The 16,379-nt window shown below is 47.6% G+C and overlaps 1 protein-coding gene across 1 annotated transcript in view; it reads left to right on the top strand.

Annotated features, from left to right (window-relative positions):
* Positions 1 to 16,379, top strand: part of LOC136837970 (non-structural maintenance of chromosomes element 3 homolog) — a 344,558-nt gene that overhangs the window by 42,515 nt on the left and 285,664 nt on the right. The window contains exon 3 of the mRNA XM_067102838.1: positions 10,282 to 10,407. Coding sequence (XP_066958939.1) covers positions 10,282 to 10,407 — 126 coding nt within the window. The remainder of the gene's footprint in view (positions 1 to 10,281; positions 10,408 to 16,379) is intronic.

The raw sequence follows: 16,379 nt of genomic DNA on the forward strand, positions 1-16,379 counted from the left end.
AGCGACATTTTGGAAGTGCAAGTCGGTGTATGCATCACATTACTTAAGGGATATCGAGACTACTTACTATCAGTGCAATACCTTGGGTCCGTTTTATGTGGCTGGCATGGTGTTGGGGGAGGAAACGTAGAAAGCAATGTCCTTTCTTGAATCTCTTCGCCTTGCTTAGGGTGTTGAGTTTTTTGGGGAGCCTGGGAGTACTATGTACTTGGAGTACCCTCCAGTCTTTTGGTTTTAATGGTTGGGTATTGTTGTTTTTAATTTGATTTTTGGTGGTTATGGTGACTATTTATTCTGGTTATTTTGTGTGGTAGTGCACCCTGAGCAGGGGCATCTTGTTGTTCTTTGCTAGCCCTCGGAAATTAGTCAATCGCTACAAAGCACCCACTGTAGTAGTAGGCCCTCAAGGTTTACCGCCTTGCCTCTACTGGATAAGGTGAGTGCCAATATTCCCACATCCATTCAATGTGGGAATCAGCTATGTAATTACAGTACTGGGTAAGTTACTTATATAAAAATGAAATTTTTTTATAATAAAATAAAGTTTTATATATACTTACCTAGTAATTATATGATGGGAGCCCACCTGCCTCTCCTCACTTGAACATAAGGACATAAACAAATTGAAGCTTGTGAGGGAGGTGCGAAATAATGAGCAGGGAGACAAGTACTGCTGATGTATTGATAAAAAAATAGCTGCTTATAAAGCGGGATGCGGACGTCTGTTTAGTGCGCAAAGACTGCTGGTACAAAGATTTACTGGTGACATGAGGTCAAACTAGTTCCTTAAAAACAGGACAGGTTTATACAGAGAACATAGTGATAAACAATGTCTGACATATGAAATAAATATCTGGTTACTTGTACATAATAAATGATTGCTTGGAAAGACAGTACAGTATATACATAAGTTTATAATTGTGATGATAAATATATATTCCGCTCAACCTTAGGTTGCGGAAAGGCACCGCAGAAAACGGGATGTTCTCCACAGAGAACGCTTTGAGGGGGGACTTTACAAGCTCTTTGCTATGTTGTACCTCTTCTTACACCCAGAAGTGTGCGGGGCACGTCGCCATAACCAAAACAAACTAGCGTGACCCACAATTTCAAAATTTTAAGCTGCCAGTTAAAAGAAACTAATAGCTAGGTAATTACTGGGCAAGTATATATAAAACTTTATTTTATTATAAAAAAGGGATTTTGACAAAGGAAAAATCTATTTCTGAGGGAGGCCCTGTGTCACCCGGTGAAATATCCATCCAGCACATATTTCTAGGTAAATACTTTGCTAAATATACCAGAGAAAAAAGCTATCAGGAATGCTGGGGTTACCACCCCCAGATCGATCATCTATAATAAAATAGACGTTGGTATAGGTAAGGGTGAGTGATTGTTGTCACTGCCACAGGACCGTACTCTGAAGATATCCCAATGACAAAACCCCCGGAACGCGGGGAGCCGATCCAGTGCCCACACTCACCCGCCCGCCAACCGACGACCCCAGCGCCATCTGAACTCATTCCAGGCTAGCACCCCCCCACAAGCTTGGTATGCCTATTCAGGGAGGGAAACCTAGATCTTGGGTGGGTCACCGGGTGACACAGGGCCTCCCTCAGAAATAGATTTTTCCTTTGTCAAAATCCCTTTTCTGAGCTCGTCCCTGTCAAAATCCCTTTTCTGAGCTCGTCCCTGTGTCAGCCGGTGAAATCATAACAGAGAATCATACCAAGTCTTGGTGAAAGTCTAAAAGTGATAAAAGTTTAGGTGATCATGTATAAAAACACCATTATTAAAAACAGTTTTAATTATCCCCAAAATATAATTAAATACTATAGGTATAGCTGAACAACTGAGATATGACTAGGGATATAATTTATACTATAATAAAGAACATGAGAATAAACTATATACAACATTAATACTATAGTGGCGAGGTACTGACACAAAATAAAAGACAAAACTTATAGGGTACCTCTGGCCTTAAAACTAAATCACAGTGAGTATAACATATCACATACTTAAAACTAACACCGCAAGATTGTACATTATAATATTAGGAGCCAGGCTGCGAGGCATGTCTGGTCCAGGAGAAAATGGCAGGGCAAATAAATGAGGCAGGCGGGCGGGGGTGAAAGGATAGGGATTAAGGATTAATTTAAGGTGGAGGGATAATGCTCCCTACAGCCACCGCAGGGAATTTCAGAGCTTCTAGTGATTTCAGGTAGTGGCGTTTAAACACTGATGGAGATTTCCAACCCGTGTACTTTTTCATTTCAGCGAAATTCATATTGTGAAAATAATTAGTAGAGGTAGCCACCGCTCGGATATCATGAACCTTAGGGACTGAATCCGGGTTAGCTTGCTTGATAAAGTACAGGATTTGTTGTCTTATAGCCTTTAAAGAAAGTGTTCCACCTTTTTCCCTGATAAAAAGAGGACCAGACAAACACTGAGAAGTTCTTTGTAAGTAGGCCCTCAGGGTAGCGACTGGGCATAAGGACAGGTCTTGTGGAAGAGGGACAACCTTCCAGGGGGACCACCTATCCTGAGGGTCTTCGTTTTTTGCTAAGAATCTGTGATCTGGGGAAAGCAGAACTTCTCCTGATGGAAGGAAATCTACGTGATTGACACCTCTAGAGAGAGCAGACAGTTCTGAAATTCTGGCTCCTGAAGCTAGACTAATTGAGAACAAGGTCTTCCTTAACAGATTTAAATAAGAACATTGATCATTATTAATTTCTGAGGCTAATTTTAGAACATCATTAAGGAACCAGGAAACCGTATGAGGACGGGTCACTGGTCGCAAACGGGCGCATGCTCTAGGAATGGATGAAAAGTATGAATCTGTTAAATCAATCTTAAAGCCATGCAAAAACACCTTTTTCAAAGCTGATTTTGCTTTGGTTATGGTGGCCGGGGCCAGACCCTTTTCAAACAGTGACCTGAAGAATGATATTGCCAAATTGGCGGTCATGGTTTGGGCTTCAGATTCCTTTAAAAAGGATGTCAACTTTTTAACTGCTGAGTCATATTGTCTGAGGGTAGAATCTCTTTTGTCTGACTCAAGAAACAGAGTATTAATGGGATCAATATCCGCCCCTCTTTGAGCGGCAAATTTCATAAAGTCCATAAAGCCAGGGCATTCAGAATTTTTGAGGAAGCTGACACAGTCCTTGTTTGCACTATTTGAGTCAGCTGTGGTTTGGGTAATTGATGACATCGTAACTTGAGCTCCAGAAGAAGAGGGAACCAATTGCTCTTCGGCCAGTTGGGGGCTACCAAGGCCACTTGGCCTTTGAATGACCTGAGCTTGTGCAACACTGGCATCAGTAGATTTATTGGCGGAAACAGATAAATTTTCTGCCAATTGTTCCAGTCTAAGGACATTGCATCTGTGGCGTGAGCTTGAGGGTCCAGGTTGGGAGCAACATAACAAGGAAGTTTGTGATTGCTCTCCGTGGCAAACAAGTCCACTTGAAGGCCCGGAACCTGCCGGCGGATCCATTCGAAAGAAGCCTTGTCCAGGGACCATTCTGACTCCAGCGGAGCTGTTCTGGACAGGGAGTCTGCAATAACATTCCGGACCCCTGCCAGATGGGTAGCTGACAGGTGCCAGCCGTGTTTCTCTGCTAGTGAGAAGATGGCTATCATCACTTGGTTTATCCGGCTTGATTTGGAACCCCCTCTGTTTATGCAATGTACTACTACCGCACTGTCCAACACCAGCCTGATATGAACCTGGTTGGCGGGGCGAAGTTTTTTCAGTGTTAGAAATACTGCCATCGCTTCCAAGATGTTTATATGGAACTGACGGAACATCGTGGACCATGTGCCCTGTACTTTTCTTTTGGTGAGTATCCTCCCCAGCCGCTTAACGGAAGCGTCTGTGTGGATTATTAAGGCTGGGGGGGAAATTGAAGGGGGAACTGACTTTGAGAGACCCTTGACTGTGGACCACGGCCGAGTCTTTTCCTTAGTACTTGAGGAATCAATGACACTTTGTCCCTGAGTTTGATATTGGCTCGTCTTTGCCACACTCTGTTTATGTCTTTCAGCTTTGTTTTTAGAAGCAGGTCTGTTACCGATGCGAATTGAAGGGAACCCAAGATTCTTTCTTGCGTTCTGCGAGAGGCTTTCCTGTTTTTGAGGAATTGCCTGGTGGCTTTGGCTATCTCCCTTCGTTTGGCTGGTGGAATAGACAGTTTGTGTGAAACTAGGTCCCACTGGATACCTAGCCACTGAAATCGGGCCTCTGGAGTTAGGCGGGACTTCGCCCTGTTTATCTGAAAGCCTAAGGATTCCAGAAACTCGATCACTATGGCCGTAGCTCTTCGGCACTCCTCGACGTTGGATGCCCAGATTATCCAATCGTCTAGGTATGCCGCTAGCGATATCCCCCGGGACCGCAACTGTTGTACTACTGTTTCCGCCAGCTTCGTAAAGATTCTGGGTGCTATGTTGAGCCCGAATGGCATGACCCGGAACGAGTAAGCCTGTTTCCCCAGTCTGAAACCTAGGAAGGGAGAGAAGTTCCGCGCAATCGGGACGTGATAATATGCGTCTGAAAGATCTATAGAGGTGGTGACGGCTCCACGAGGAAGTAGAGTCCTTACCTGTGCGATTGTAAGCATGCGAAATTTGTCGCATTGAATATAAAGATTGAGACGCGACAGATCCAGGATTACTCTTTGTTGACTGGAGTTTTTCTTGGGAACACTGAACAGCCTGCCTTGAAATTTCAGGTGTCTCACTTTCTTTATGGCTCTCTTTAGGAGTAATTCCGTCGCAAAGTCCCGCAGAGCTTTGGAAGATGGTTGATGAAATCTGGTCAAAGGTGGAGGTCCTTTGATCCAGCTCCAGCCCAAACCTTTGGAGACTATACTGTGGGCCCATGGACTGAAGGTCCACCGGTCCCTGAACAGATAAAGTCTGCCGCCTACCTGATTGTTCTCATTGGGAGGGAGCAGGCTTGCCTCCTCTACCGCGACCTCCTCTTCCCCGGGAGGGGGTTCGCGAGGCAGCCTTGCCTCTGAAGGGGGCTCTCGCTCTAGTCCCCCTTGCGCTCCTATTAAGGCCCCGAAACGACCCCTGGCCCTCATAAGAAGGGTTGAACACTGGAGACGTCACGAAGGAAGGAGCGGCAAGAGAGTGTTGAGCTGGCTGCACCAGCACGAACTGTTGGGGTTGGGCCTTTGAGGTAGAAGGCTGGCAAACTGTTGAGACAGGTACAGCCTGGACAACAGCCTGCTGGTGTTGTCTCCTGTGCTTCCTGTAACGTTTGCCAGGTCTGCCTTGAGGGCCGCTGGACTCGGGGGTCTTCCGCTTAAAGGCGGGGATACCCCAGCGGGAGCGCAAACTCTGATTTGCCCTGGTTACCTCTGCCAGGACATTATTGACTTCTTCTTCTGGGAAGAGGTTAGCCCCCCAGAAGGAACTTTTCATGAGCTTGTTAGGCTCATGTCTGATGGTAGCATCGTTGAAGATGAATTTATGCAATTCAGTCGCTACCATAAAGTCATATAAGTCCGCCTGAAATCCCGCCAATAGGGATTTCGTCAGGACTTGGAAGAGTTGCTCTTCCGCGAACGTCACAGCGGTTGCTTCCGCCAGGCACAGTGAGTTAAGAGATCGGCTCAGCCGACACCTAGCCTCAAACTCTGCTTTGAGGAGAGCCTCTGGCAATTTGGGAAGGTGTTCGCTAAAGATGTTGGATGCGCACTCCGGGTCCAACTTACCGGAAGTAAAGGTGGCCGGGGCGTCTTTCCAGAACTCATCGTCTCCGGGGAAGATCAGCGAGGTGGGATCAGTCTCCCGGAGCTGAGGCAACGGCTTACCCTCCGAGCAAGCCTGGGCCGTCGCGAGGGCTACCTTAGTCATGCAGGGGGTTGGGACCTTATCACCCAACGAGAACATTGTAAAGTTGCCCTTGAAGGGGGTCAACTTTGTGTTCTCCGCCTGCCATTCACTACAGGAGCGCATCAAGGCGGACTGCGCCTGGTCCCTCGGGAAGATTACTGTCTCCTTTGGGACCTTATCCGATCTCACCCAAGCTTCCTCCGTCAGTCTGGCGAAGCCTGGGTAGGGGGGCAGCAGATCAGGAGGAAAGAATTCTAACTCCTCGAGTCTGTGCGTGCCTAGACCCTCGATGGTAAGGGTATCTTCATGCCGGGAGCATGAAGGGCAAAACGCCATGGATTCCCCTTGTCGAATGGAGGGAGGCAGAGTAAATTAGAACGGGATAATGAATAGCGGACCCGCCGAGAGAGCATGAACCCGGAGAGCATGGTCTCCTGGCTCTGCAGCCTCTCCGCAAAACATTACTCAGCTTAGCATCTACCTCTGATGAGAATTTTTGCTGGAGCATCCCTGCAAAGCCTCCGGGTCAGGCAGGCAGGCGAGGAGGGCTATTTAGCTGCCCTCGAATAGACTCTTAGCAGAGACAGTGGCCTTGCCTGTGGAAGCCCGGACTATCATCCCGTGGCTTCACCGGGGAAAGGGGATGAGCGGGAAGACGAGGACTTATATGTATTCCAAGTCTTCTTCAATTTGGGGACAGTGGATTGGGTAACTGGTCCTCAAAAGAGAAGACTTATGAAAACCCTGAAATGAAGCGGTGGAAGAAGGAGAATCAAAAAGGGAGCCCGCCACCACTGCCTCACTTACCAAGCCAACCCTCGAAGACCAAAAGCCACCTACCCTCCTGGTCCTGTTCCTGTATTCATCGGCTCCAGGTCGAGATCTATGGCCGCTACTTCCTCCGACACCCGGAGAGGCTTTGGGTCCTGGAGAAGCTGAGTTTCTACCGGATCTGCTCGATGACGGGAGCAGCGACTACCGCAGGGACAGCCGCTGAGATCCAGGCGCGGGTAGAGCAAGTTCGGATGTTCTCATCTAGAACATACGGTTTCCCGATGGAACATTCCTTCCAAACCCAGCCACCCAGGCTCAAAGAGAACCTCAACTGGCGTCACCGGGAGGGTTCGACCGGCCTGGAAGAGGGGAGAGACTTAACAACCGAAGTTCTTGGTGAGAAATATATAATTCATATATTAAGCCCATAACGTAAATAAAACGAGGATACCAGGAAAACTAAAGGCCGTAACTATAAGCTTACCGACTCGTCCTGGACATGCTTGTAAAGAGCGAAGCAGACCTCACAACCGTCCAGGTGCCACATGACTAGGTCATCCAACCGGACTGCACAGCCCGCATGGGATCGACAGATGACATGCCCATAGGGCTGGTGCAGTACCGCAGAGCACCCGGGCTCCTCACAACGAACCGTCTGTAAGTATAACAGTATATGAACCTACTAATCTAAAGGACTTCAAACTATAGTAGGTATTGGAGTAAATTAAAATAATTTAACCGGACCTGTAGGAGCATTGCTCGGTGCGATAAATTAGAGCAAAACATAACCATACTAGATCAAGGAGCGCCGGAGATAGGACAGCGGAATAGGACCTTAATCAGGATCATGCAACTCATATTAGTAATTTTAACAAGAATAGATACTGCCGAGCCCGGCAGCAGGCCTTAGTTTATACCGGGTCCACCGAAGCATTCCGGTGGGGTAAAAAACTAGAGCAAAACATGATGTATGCATAAATTATAATGGCACTAAGTAACTGGTTAACGATATAGGATAACAATACACTGAAGGTCGCCGTGTTTCGACGCAGACCCCTCCAGGATCCCGTACCTCTGACACTTGGTTACAATGGGGAAGGCGGGGTAAATCATTACCATTAGTCCTTACACAGCTAGAAAGCTAGATGTGACTAAAGCCAACCCTCGGAAGACCAAAAGCACCGGAGGCAACGGGAGGGCCGGGGACGGCGGAGCGGAATTAGCGAACAAGTATTTGAACCCTGAAAGTGATCGGAGTTCAGCTCGATCCACCGGAGAGTGAACCAACGAAACACTAGCCTAGCAGATGACACTAGAACGGGGCCCAGGAGGGTGGGTGACTCTCAACTGGGAACCCGACCAGTCCTCCTCCGTGAGACAATCGGAGAGACCGACGTTCCGCACGTGAGGAGATGACATACCACTGGCAAGACAGGGAGGGGGTAGGGGAGGTTTAAAACCTACTTGGAAAGTGGGACCGAGTTTTATTGTTAACAGAATGGGGGATACCCCCACCCACTGATTGTAACTCCCTGCGGGGCGCCGAAACAAACGTATCGACTACCTATTCGTAGGGAGACTCGTGACACTCACTTAAGTACTAGGAAAGGATAGGGTAACAGCATTAATCTAAAGTAATCACCAAACTCTCACCCTCCTCATGAAGGCGCAGCCTAGACAATCGGGGAGGAGAGAAGGAAGAAGGAGAGGGTTGAAAGGGAGAGAAATTCCTGTAACGTAGTCCAACCAGCAACCGACCCATAGGGTAGGAGGGCAATGCTCGAAGAAGATACCCCACATTGTTTGTCTTCTCGCTCTCCCTCATCAGAGGGAGGAGGGGACAGGGGTTTCAGATACTCCAGCAAACCCAAAACAAGCGGTAAGGCGGATGGAACAACAAACAGGAACTCCCTCGACCAGCCTACCCCTCCCTCCCCGCCAAGAACAACAATAGTCGGGAGAGATGGGAGCTAAGACAATGCGAAACCTAACCTGAATGGCCTAACCCACCGATTGGAATGAGAGGGTCAGGCTAGGATCCCCATTTTTAATAAATATCATTAAAATTAACCAGTTTACATATAAGTACCCGTAATATGAATAAATATACAAAATTAAAGAACTTATTTTTAATATTGTTAGCCTAACTGAGCATAATGAACAGGAAGTAGGCAGCCATTAGACTGCACCTGACGCCGAGCTTGGATCATAATAAAGCTAAATTATTCATGACATCCAATACACCATAGGTCAGAAGCTGACAAAAGATAGCACCACCCTGAGAGGAAATCTACCGAACGAGAACCTGGTATTTTTATGAATTAACTATAAGAACCAAAATAAGAGGAGGAGGCCTCCGTAAGGAACAGCGCTAATCAAGGTACCAGGACCTGCTTGACATAGAAAAACATCTCCAAAGGGAACTTCTTGAAGGGGAATTATAAAACCTGCATAAAAATGTAAGCGACCGAAAGAAAACCCTTGCAGAAACCAGCTGCAAGAGTGTACTTCAAGGTCATCATGGCTGAGGCGGCGAATGCCGGGAACATCCGATATATGACCCTGTAAATATTAATTTACGGGCCTATAAGAGCCTCACAAGTAGTAAAAACCCCACAAGAAGATGGTACTTAACTTAGATACGGTGAAGTTACTTGATGCCATGATGAATATAATCCAAAATATCCAAAAAAGGAAGCAGCACAAAAAAGCTTTAAACTCAAGTACGTGCTAGAATGGAATGAGTTCAGATGGCGCTGGGGTCGTCGGTTGGCGGGCGGGTGAGTGTGGGCGCTGGATCGGCTCCCCGCGTTCCGGGGGTTTTGTCATTGGGATATCTTCAGAGTACGGTCCTGTGGCAGTGACAACAATCACTCACCCTTACCTATACCGACGTCTATTTTATTATAGATGATCGATCTGGGGGTAGTAACCCCAGCATTCCTGATAGCTTTTTTCTCTGGTATATTTAGCAAAGTATTTACCTAGAAATATGTGCTGGATGGATATTTCACCGGCTGACACAGGGACGAGCTCAGAAATGTCATTTTTCCTAGCATACCAACACGAAGGTCTTTACATTCACATCCCACCTTAGCCACCCTGCTTTCTGGTACCTGGGCAGAATGATAAAGTGGAGTGCAGACTAATGAGTTGGCTTCCCCCTACTGTCAGTAGTTAACAACCTTATCTGAAAGTTAAACTGCCATTCCAGCTCACATTTGCAAGCTAAATCTTATGTAAAGAACTTCAGGTTTTTTGTTATGAAGAATATAAATTAATTAAAAAATTTGCTATATTTTTGAAGGAACAAATAAAGCAAATTTTTAAAGTAATTTATATTTTTTCTAGCATGAAAACCTGAAGTTCTTTACATAATGGCCCACATCAGCCATGCCTCGTATCTGGCACCTGGACTGAAAGGCATAGTGGAGTGCAGACCAAAAAATGGGCAGGGCTATCTCTACCTGTCAGTAGCTAACTACCTTGTCAGTAAGTTTTTAATGACTGTTCCAGCTCATGTTTGCAAGCTTATCCAAATGTAAAGAACTTCAGGATTGTATGTTAGGAAAAATACAAATCATTTGTAAAATTTGCTATTTGGAGATGAAGACAAAAATCAGTTACTAATTCTTTTTAATCTTCTAGGTAAGCAGTAATGAGGATGATGATAACTGCACTCCAGACACTCCATCACAAGGACTATCGGAAGAAGAAGTAAACGATTTGGCAAGCAAAGTTTGCAATTATTTGCTTCTGAATGAATGCAAAAAGGTTTGTCTTTTTTTTTTTTTGTACTTAATAGCACAGTGATGATAGGCGTTAAATACATTCAACTCTTTCTTTACGAGAATACAAATACCCTGTATTTGTCTTTCACAAGTGAATATCTTGGTAAAAGCTGAATCACAAAACTTTGTCATTTATATAGATTTACCTGCGTTCAAGCTGCCGCGGTTTGAAACTTTACATGTTCCTACACAAATAAAAACCTTTGTTTTCTACAAAGGATTTAGCTTGCAAATGTCTGTTTAAGCTTTACTGACAAGATAGTTGACTATTGACAGGTAGGGGAAGCCCTGCCCACGTGTCGGTCTGCATTCCACTTTGCTTTTGGCCACCTTTAAATTCAGACATCTCTCAGACTCACTGCCCGACTTGGACTTGCCATAAGAACTTTTGAGGATTAAACTTGAGTATAAGATTTCCCTTCCTTTTCTGGTTGTTGCCTGCAGTCACCACCCTACTTGCGAACATTCAAGTTATGAACATTCAGAGATACGAACAGACAGGGTCACAAGTTGCTCTGAGTGCCTATTCTGCTAGTAAGAGTTTTTGCAAAGAACAGAAGAACACAAGGAAGAAGAAGAACCTGTTCTTTTAACCCCTTCCATAATTATCCCGAGTTTGTTCAGACACGTTATGCAAACTGTCGGCCCTTTACATTACTAATTACTTTCAGCGTAGGCTGGACATGTCCATTAAACTCTTGAACAAGGTGGTTAGACAGTAACTACCGCCAGGTAGGCGGGAATACCTGCACCCGCCTGCCCGGATGTAAACATTCCAGTTTGCTTTCAGCCGTCATGTGTTGCAGACGTGGTTTTGGATCTCTTTGCCTGACTGGCGTTAAGCTCTTTATTATCCCGGTGGGATCTTAATGTATTTTTGTGTATATATTACGTGTGTTTGATAATTATTAATACAAACCCACGATTTGTGATAACCTTGCATAAGCTGTCAGTCCCCCGCGTCAGTGTTTTGGGTTCGATGGCCAAGGGCGTATTTAGAGGGGCGTAACTGAGTGGTAATGCTTCTCTTTCAGTTGCTCTTTATTTAGATACTGAAGGCATTCCCCTGTACGTTCGGAGATGTTAGTCGGGACGTAATATCTTCGCTCCCCTTCATTGATTGGGACGCAAGGGCTTCTTGGGCTCCCGCCCTCCGTGTACAAGGGCATGACTACTTCCTTCTTACTTGTGCTGAATGTTGTTTTCACCACCTGCGCTATAGAGAGTTGTGGGGGGAAGGTTGTGGGCCTCGTCGGTAAGTTCCGCTTCCACGGCGCCCTTGGTGGACTCCCCTCCATCTTTCTCTCTCCCTGTAAGTTCTTCCTTTTCTCTCCTTTGGTAGAGATCTCTCTCCTTCACCCTCTTCGCTAGCTTGTCGGCCAAAGACCGTGAGGAGGGGGGCCCGTGGGCGGTTGGGCGACCTCTTCTAAGGGGCCTCCTCTTACTGCGTAGGGCAGTTCCCCTTGTAGTGAGAGGAGTCTCCATCTACTAATCATCTTTGCTTTTTCTTTCAGGTTGACAGTGAGCATCGCGGGCACAGCAGTAGTTGGCTGGATATCTCAGGGGATATCTTGCATGAAAGAGTCCCGATGTTCATTGAGTATCACTTCGAGATCGACCACAGTACCTGGTTGGAATGGCATAGTTCCATGTCGGGATCGTTCCGACTCTGTTCCCTCCAATGTGGATTGATTGCTGTCATTGCTGGCCTTCATGTATGTAGTGGCACTGACTGCCTCTGGCGCATCTGCGGTCCATCTGCTCCTGCTGTTTCCTGTGTTAAGCTTCTGTTAACTGGATGAGAGTCTCTGGGCGGCTCTTCCTGGTCTCCTGCCGCAGCCATCCTGATCATTCCGGTCACTGCTGGTGACGTTCATGTGACGTTCCTGGCCGTTGTTGTAGCTCCTGCCTTCTGAACCGCTTCCCTAGCTCCTGCATCGGCTGTCCTGATCATGCCTGCTGCTTCTCCTGGTGGTGGTGTCCTGGGCCGCTTCCGTTGTGTTCCTACCTAGCTGCCCTGGAGGTTATGATGTCCGCCATCCTGTAGGAGATGTGGGAGTGAAGGTGAAGGAAGTCACCCTGTGGAAGTAGCCGTCTACTTCTTCAACTTACCTTCAATTTCATCTTCTGCTGCCTCGAGGTTCAAGGGGGTCCCGGGAACTGGACAGACCTCTGTTGGCCGAAGGAGAGGAAGGCTGCTTCTTTCCCCTTGATGCCCTTGGACGTCTAGGGACTGCCTCCTTCCGAGGAGGCAGTGGGTCTCTCTTTGGCTCTTCCCAACCTTTGGTTTAGGAAACCAATTCGCATAGCCCTGGGTTTTGTGTTTAGAGAGCCGCGGGTGCGCAGACCTCGGTTTGCGATCCCATTCCCAGTCCTAGAGGTTCCGACCCTTACACGGGAGCTGCTTTGAGCACTCGTTCGCAAGCCGCTCCGAGTGCTCCAGATTCGGTGGAATATCGAGTATCCTGATCTGGTCTGGAGAGTACTCTCCCTGGCCCAGTTCGGGAGCAGTGTGAGAGAAAGGGCGGAGGCACCCAGGTGTCTCAGCTCTTCCTGCCAGCACTACAAGTGCTCCTTGAGTGCTTAACAGGGCTCGGTCGGGTTACCAGTCTGGTGTCTTTATTGGTTCAAACACCAGAAGAAGCAGGGAAGAGATTCCCTTCGGGAGTCCTGCGGGACTTTTAAAGGACTGACTCTCTTCTGGGAGACAAGTTTCTCTCGTTGGCTCTTCCCGCCCTCATGCGGGAACCAATTTGCATTCTCCTGTGGGGTCTGCCATTTCAGGAGTTGAGAGAGAGCGGCCTCTCGAGGCCGCACCCTCGTTACCAGTCTTAGAAAATTGTGTATAAGACTGGTTCTGTGCATGGCTCTTTTCGATCTCTTAGGAAACTGAAAGCAGCCGCTCCTGATTTTTGGGAGTTTCATGGGTCGCTTGAATCCTGTGAATCACGAGCGCTCTCCTGATGATAGACACAGGACGAGAGAAAGTGCCAAGACACCCAGGTGTCTGGGTGCTGAGACACCAGGTGTCTGGGTGCAGAGACACCAGGTGTCTCGATACTGCCCGCCTGCTGCTTCAGTTGCTTGGCTGGGATTCATCCTCATTTCTTGAACCTTAGGGTTTGAATATGCAGGATAGCAGACACAGAATTCCCCTTTGAACCTTCTTCTTGAGGGGCCTTGGCCTCGAAGGAGTTTAGAGTTTGGGAAGCTTAGCAATAGTTCATGGCAGACGAGTTCTGCCCTGTCCAGTTCCGTTTGTGTTCGCGCGATCAGCTCGGCTCGGCTCGGCTCGCTTGGCTTGCTAGCCCTGCCCAGCCCCTGGTCGCGCTAGCGAGACTGGCTCTGCTTGGCTCGCGGCTCTGCTCGGCCCCACTCGGTTCTTCCGAATCGGGTTCTCGGCTCTGTTTGAGTGAACTATCTGCTCTTCCCAGGAAAGCGCTTTGCCACGGCACAAGTGCTCTTCTTCCCCCGTGTGGCAATAATCTCCTTCGGTTCATTATTGCTCACGGTCCGCCTCTCCTGATGGTCTTACTGGCAGGAAAGATGGGGGTTCTCTTTCTCCTCACTTATTCTCTCTTCCTCTCAGTTGTTCTGAGAGGCGCGAGACAGACTGAGAGAGCTCCGACAAATTTGTATCGGAGTTCGGCTGCCTGGCGTGCTTTGGTTGTTGGTCCCCCGATTGTCTCGTAGTACAACCAGGTAGCCGAGGAGGGTTTCATGGGATCTGTCAAGGTCTCCCTCCAAGGGGAGAGGTACAGGAGTTTTGCGCTTCAGAAGCAGCGAGGGTTTTCCTCTTCAAGTTGTGATCGCCCTCGTTTTTCAGAGAACTTCGGGCCAGTTAGTCAGCGCAAGGATCCCCAGGACAGGACCACGGCTCCCCTAATGAATATTCTTCATAACTCACAACCCTTGCAGTTCCCGAGGGCCCGAGAATGTCGGGGACCCCTGCGGTCCTTCCGAGAGCGTTATTGACCAGATGAATTCTCGTCTTCGGAGAATGAGGTCATTCAGGTCGAGACACCAAGCTTCACCTCTGCCTTGACAGAGTACGAATTCTTCTTGTCTCGGAGGGTCTTGCCGACTGCAGTTCTGTGGGCAATTCTGGTGCTAAGAAGAAGGACTTTGTCCCAATTTGGATCTCTGGTTTCGTAAATCCTGAGTTGGCTCGACCCTTAAGAATGAACCTTTACATGGTTCTGCCTTTCTTTTTCAGAGATTTGCCAGATACCTCGGTAATCAAGGTTCGTACCAGGGCACTGCCTTTTCCTTTGGACAATGGCCAAGACCTTTGGATCTTGGTCATCTTGACTCGACCCTTAAGAAGTACCAGGCTTCGGAAGAAGATTGCAGAACACATAGCCCTCTTCTTCCCTTCTAGGAAAGTGTGCATAACTGTGTCTCTTTCCACCCACTTTTCCATAAGGGAGGAGGGAAGAAGGGAAGAGAGAGAAGTATCGACCGGGAAGAAGTTCTCCTACTGCAGATGCCTGGATGAAATGATACTGGAGCTGGCAGCGACATTGCTGAGAACTGGGAATGGATTCCTTCAGAAGTATCTATTTCCCTTAGGTCTCGGCAATTCTTTTCATCGAACTTCCATCCCACTTCCTCTCCCGTGCTCCCGATTCGGGAAATGCCAGCCCGGCTAGAGCTGATTGTCTCAGTATCCTGTCATCTTGGAGAAGCTTCCCCATGGTGGAGAATGGAGGTCTGCTTCCATTCTTCTGTCCTTTCCTCTTCAAAGTATGAGGAAAGAGTTAGGCTAATGCTTGATTGAAAGAACCTTCAAATATGCTTGCCCCCTCGAGTAGGACGCCTTGACGAGGTGAGGGCTAAGGGACCCTGGCCTTGGGCCTGGGTCCTGACAAATCATCCTACGTAGTTTTTGGTTGAAATGGCGTGGACATTTCCACATTCACAAAATTTTACTGCTTAGGTGAGTCTGAGAAGGGGATTCATTTTTTGGAAGGGGTTCGCATTCAAAGCTAACTGTGGGAGTTGTGGTGGTTGAGTCGCCACCCGATATGGTTTGGACCTAAGAGATGGTGATGGGATTTTTCCCATGGCTATCTTGAGGGTGGAACCATCTCTGGGGATCAGCCCATCGCAGTCCAAGTGGGGTTGGTTTCTGGAGGTGGAACTCCTGGCTTTTGTCCGGAAGTCCACCAGTACGGTTGGAGTAGGGAGTCAGTCCCCATTAGGGGGGGCAGAACTCCCAGCAGGCAGATTGGCTTATACCTGGGCCACTGCAAGCGTATTGGTGCTATCCTGAAAGGGTAGGGTATGGGGTGGACTGTTGGGAGTCAACTCTCACTTGTGCCATTGGTGGAGAACATGAATACCTGATTGATCCACGATACTTTCTTGATATAACCAAGCAGTTTTGGGTGGGTGGATGAGCCTGTTTGTGTGTGGTGGTCTGATGTGTGCTTGGCATCTTGGGGTCTCTTTGCAGATTTTGGGAGTGTTTTGGGGTGGGGAAGCTGGACAGTAGAGCTGCCCAGTTTGCCCTTTTTGATATGCTGTCGGGGTCTGTGCAGGGGCTCTTGGGTGTCGGATTTGCGCTTTTTGGACTTCTGCATGTGGACTGGATTAAATTTATGGATTTGGCTATTAGTTCTCCCTCCCCTGGATCTGAGGACTTAACAGCACTGGCAACGACTTCTGGCATGAACATGGATACGAGCTTGGCTGTTGGACAGAACCAAACACTGAGACACCAGGGTGTTAGTAAATCTGGTGGATTTGATTCAAATAATAGGGTCCTTTATTGCACTAATGTAGGCTTGTCATTAGATTATGAATGTTTATACAGTATAGTAAAACAATTTGGCAAAGTGGAAAGAATTAAATTGATTCTAGAAAAAGATAAGCAGTCATTTTCTGCTCTTGTTAAATTTTCCTCTCCCTTGGAAGCTAGTGAGGCACAACAAAGACTCCATGGCCACATTC

Source organism: Macrobrachium rosenbergii, unplaced genomic scaffold (genome assembly GCF_040412425.1).
Source record: "Macrobrachium rosenbergii isolate ZJJX-2024 unplaced genomic scaffold, ASM4041242v1 13903, whole genome shotgun sequence".
Taxonomy (NCBI): domain Eukaryota; kingdom Metazoa; phylum Arthropoda; class Malacostraca; order Decapoda; family Palaemonidae; genus Macrobrachium; species Macrobrachium rosenbergii.